Source organism: Poecilia latipinna, unplaced genomic scaffold (assembly GCF_001443285.1).
Source record: "Poecilia latipinna isolate Pla-1442-1.1 unplaced genomic scaffold, P_latipinna-1.0 Scaffold910, whole genome shotgun sequence".
Lineage (NCBI taxonomy): Eukaryota > Metazoa > Chordata > Actinopteri > Cyprinodontiformes > Poeciliidae > Poecilia > Poecilia latipinna.
The window spans coordinates 65,561-69,875 of NW_015113526.1; the positions used below are offsets into that span (position 1 = coordinate 65,561).

A 4,315-nucleotide genomic window follows, 5' to 3' on the forward strand; every position below is an offset into this window, starting at 1 on the left:
GTTCAAACCAGTTTCTGACCAGGTTCAAACCAGTTTCTGACCAGTTTCAAACCAGTTTCTGACCAGTTTCAAACCAGTTTCTGACCAGTTTCAAACCAGTTTCTGACCAGTTTTAAACCAGTTTCTGACCAGGTTCAAACCAGTTTCTGACCAGTTTCAAACCAGTTTCTGACCAGTTTTAAACCAGTTTCTGACCAGGTTCAAACCAGTTTCTGACCAGTTTCAAACCAGTTTCTGACCAGTTTTAAACCAGTTTCTGACCAGGTCTAGACCAGTTTCTGATTGAGCTTAATCCGATCAGAATTTCCCGGTTGGTGTGTTTTTCCGGTTATGCCCATGTAAACGTGCCTGCTGAGATGTTAAAGGAGTTCTGGTTCTGATGTCTGGAGGTGTAAATGGACCCGCTGGACTGAGATCAGACTGTGATTCTGGGACAGAACGTTTTACATTCAAACCTTAGATCTAAAAGGAAAAGCATAATACTGGACTCGGGCTCTTCCCAGGTAACTCTCTAACTGACCTCTGACCCCTCACCTCTGACGCTGAGGCGCCCGTGCGCTGGTCCATCCACAGCCACCAGGTGAACGGCGTTGATGTTGTCCTTGTCCACGACCTGCAGCTCCTCCCAGGTGATTGGTCGGGACTGACCCTCCAGCAGGTCCAGACCTGAGGCGTTCAATGGCTGTCAGAAATCTTAGCCTGTGTTTATTGATGCTGGAGGTAAAAAGCAATGTACCCATGTTCCAGGAGACTCTAGGTGCGTTTGTTTCTGACATCCTGATGGACAGGTGGACCAGGATGGACGGGCTGCTCGTAAAGAACCCGTCTATAGCCTGGAACTCCACCTGAAGAGGACACAGAGGTGTGAACCGGTTCTACTGGGTCAGAACCAGAGCCCTATTGACTGACCAGTGCTGTCTGGATCTGGACGGTACCTGCAGGCTCCGGCGGAGGCTCTGGCTGCTGTTGGGGGGCTGGTAGGCCACCTTCATGTCATGCAGGTCCAACCAGGTGAAGGACCCGACCGGCCTGGTGTGGTCCTCCAGGTGTGTGATGTACCCCTCTGTAGGAGGCGCTGTGACGTTAAACACCAGCCGGTCCTGCGGCGTCTCGGGGTCAGTGGCGTCCAGCGTGGCAGTGCTGAGCGGGGTGAGGATGAACTGGTCCACCTCCAGGATGGAAGAGGCCATGAAGCCAGGCTTGGGGGGCTGGTTCTGCACTGCGCCTTGGATCAGAACCGGCAGCCACAGCGCCTGTGACTGAGAGAAGCAGAAGAAGATGCCATGTTAAAATGAACACGACATCCAGAAGCAAGTGGAAATCAGCATGACGCATGGGTGGGATTGTATGTGTCAGGAGTGATGGAAGAATGTTTAGATCCATCAGCTGAGTTGGCGCTGCCAATAACCGCGCCACACCACCACGTTTCCCTCCGAACCCCCCGCTTCCTGCCGTACCTCCAGCAGCTTCCGAGTTGCCTGCTCCCTCAGCTCCACCCGGATTGGGATGTAGTCTGTGTCAGGGGACGGAGGACTGAGGTGTTGGTACCTCAGTCCGGAGCTCAGGAAGTTCTGGCAGCTGGTTTTAAGGAACTGGACCTCAGTGGTGTGGTGGAGACACGGTTTGTTTCCAGGACAGACTTCCTCCACCTGCCGGCCTAGAGGAGAGGAGATGGTTCTGTTGGGCTCAGATGAAAACCAGATGAAGGTCATAGCTCAGGTCTGATCAGGTGTTCTGAACCTCTCCGGAGACCTGAGTTGTCCTGGTTGACCAGCCGGCCGATTGTTGGGAACTTGGTTTCTGCGGTCATCAGCCTGACGGTGCAGACCAGGTCCTCTTGGTTCCTGATGTTCAGCACGGTGCTGTTGAGGGTGTTGGACAATCCAAAGAACCGAGGAACCACCAGAGGACTGCCGCCCAACTCCGCCACACTGGACCCTCCATCCACCACCTTGACCCTGAGCACCACTGTCTCCACCTGCATGTATGAAGCTGTGAACCTGAGGAAGGAAAACTTACAGTCTGAGTTCTGGTACCACAAACAGGAAAAAACAAGGTGGTTCAATAAGACCAGAGCAGGTTCTAGTTTCAGAAACATTGGAAAATTCTGGTTCTGTTGGGTGTGGCCCGTCTCCATGTGTGTCCCTACTGATATACTCGGAGCAGCACTGAGTCCTCCTCCAGCAAAGGACTGCCATTGTGAATGTATCTGACCTCATCCTTCAGGAAACTGCAGTCAAACATCTGTGGAGCAAAAACCCTGTAAATCCACAGGCTCAGTCACCTGACCTGCTACAGTCACTCTCACCTGTGGAGTCAACTTCCCCACCCTTTGGGTCACTGGCTCGTTCAGTACCACCTCGACCTTGCAGTCGGAGCTCAGATCCACTTGGATCTCCAAGTCCGACTCAGTGATGGACACCGAGCGACCTCGGAGGACCTGCACACCAGGATTCACTTTCACCATGAAGCGGGAGCTGCTAGCCGAAACCAGGAGGAGCAACAGAACCAGAACCGCTCCGACGAAGGCCATGATGGGTCCCTGAACGTCTTGTTTACCGGTTTAGCTGAGGAACTTCAGAGCTTCATGGCCGCCACCGTCAGCGAGTCTATCTGCAGCCTGGAGGAAAACATGAGGAAACATCTCAGTTCTGACTCATTCACAAACTCCATGACTCGGAGGAAACACGAGTCAAGGAATGGGACAAGAGGAACAACTGAGGGAAAGCGAGTCACAGCTGCAGCTGTTGGACAGAAGTCTGACCAGGATGTTCAACACAGTTGCATGTTTTAGCTAAATCCAGCCTGACCTTTGACCTGTAAGTCACATGGGTCCTGAGTTGGTTCTCTATAACAGCCAGATCCCCGAGGCTCTGATAGGAATGTCTGACCCAGCAGGCAAATTAATTCAGATCAGCTATACAGAAATATTCCCAGGAACATCTGATACCAACCCTTATCATCAGAGATGATCCCAGCCCCATCATGGTACCACCTCTGACCAACAGCCTGGCTGCAGGGCCTGGAGAACTGATCTCAGCTGGAGTCCACCAGGAGATCTTCTAAACCTCTTGGCTCCTCGGGCTGAGGGACTGAACCAGGATCAGATGTTGATCCCTGTGCAGGTCTACGTCTGCTTTAATCACGGATGTTCTGCAGTTTAATCAGATGCTCTTCTTCTTCTCTTCACAGTAATGCTGCATTCAGTCATCTGTGCTCAGAGAGTTAACCTTTTACCTCCTGAGAGCATGTTTAGGTAATCTAGCTGTTCTGAGGTCAGTTTGGAGCTGAATCCTGCAGTGATACATTCCTTGGTGATTCCCAGATCAACTAGCGAAGCTGACAGACTCGGTCTGACGGTTTCAGATTCAAAGAACCTGGAGAAGATCAAGTTTGAGAAAAAAGCTGAACAAACCTGAAGCTGCTGCTATTGTTCAGCTCCGTCTCTTCAGAATGAAGCACAGATCTTCAGCAGCTCCACGGCTCGCTGCGACCTCCACACATCTGGTTTCAGCACACTGAGGCAGAGAAAGGAGAGCCGTGGCAGAGAGAGAGAGGAAGGGGGGGCAGGAAGTTCGGGGCTTCACAGCCTCATCTCTCCGTCCGCCTGGGAGGCGAACTAATGACTCGGATCCCTCAGAGGGACGAGTCCTGACCTGCACTGAGACAGAGACGCCCTCATCTGGCAGCTGAACCAGAAAACTACTGCAGGAAATATACTGGACCAGAAAACTACTGCAGGAAATATAGGAAATAAAAATATAGACTCTAGGAAATATCCAGACTCCAGAGGAAAAAAAAACAGAACAAGAAATAAAAATGTCTGAAACCAGAGTTCAGTTCCAGGAAATACCCCATCCCAGAATCAGTAATCAGTGTTGAGAAAATGAGTGGACTCCAGTGAATAGACGGCACCAGCTGAGCTGGGTGCCTAATCTCCAGGTGCTCCATGCCACCAGCTGGAGGCGCCATTTCTACTGCCAGGGTTCTGAAAGGACCAAGAACTGGACCTCTCCTTGTTCAAGGTCCGGTTCTTCTCCAGTCCTGGAATGTGAAAACAAACATGGAGACGTTTGGACTTCCTCTTCGTCCGTCTTCTCTGGTCTGTTGTTCTCATCAGGAGACAGACTGCTCTCCCAGCACGCTGCGGCCCGGTTTCTGACCCGGTTAATGGAAGAACCAGGAGCAGGAAGCGGTAAATAAATCCGGATCGTCTTCTGACTCCATTTAATGATGTGTTCTTGTTCAGTCAGAAAAAGCTGCTTCAGAGCAGATGAACAGAACCAGAACCGCCTCCTAACAGCGGACTGAGCCA

At 51.6% G+C, this 4,315-nt stretch overlaps 1 protein-coding gene across 1 annotated transcript in view; it reads right to left on the bottom strand.

Annotated features, from left to right (window-relative positions):
- The window catches only part of frem1b (Fras1 related extracellular matrix 1b), a 62,602-nt gene extending 58,671 nt beyond the window's left edge, over window positions 1-3,931 (bottom strand). The window contains exons 1-8 of the mRNA XM_015048885.1: window positions 3,416-3,931; window positions 2,309-2,620; window positions 2,150-2,244; window positions 1,741-2,000; window positions 1,458-1,657; window positions 936-1,259; window positions 737-845; window positions 535-666 (exon numbers count right to left, since the gene is read on the bottom strand). Coding sequence (XP_014904371.1) covers window positions 535-666; window positions 737-845; window positions 936-1,259; window positions 1,458-1,657; window positions 1,741-2,000; window positions 2,150-2,244; window positions 2,309-2,533 — 1,345 coding nt within the window. The 5' untranslated portion in view covers window positions 2,534-2,620; window positions 3,416-3,931. The remainder of the gene's footprint in view (window positions 1-534; window positions 667-736; window positions 846-935; window positions 1,260-1,457; window positions 1,658-1,740; window positions 2,001-2,149; window positions 2,245-2,308; window positions 2,621-3,415) is intronic.
- Window positions 3,932-4,315: the final 384 nt, after the last annotated feature.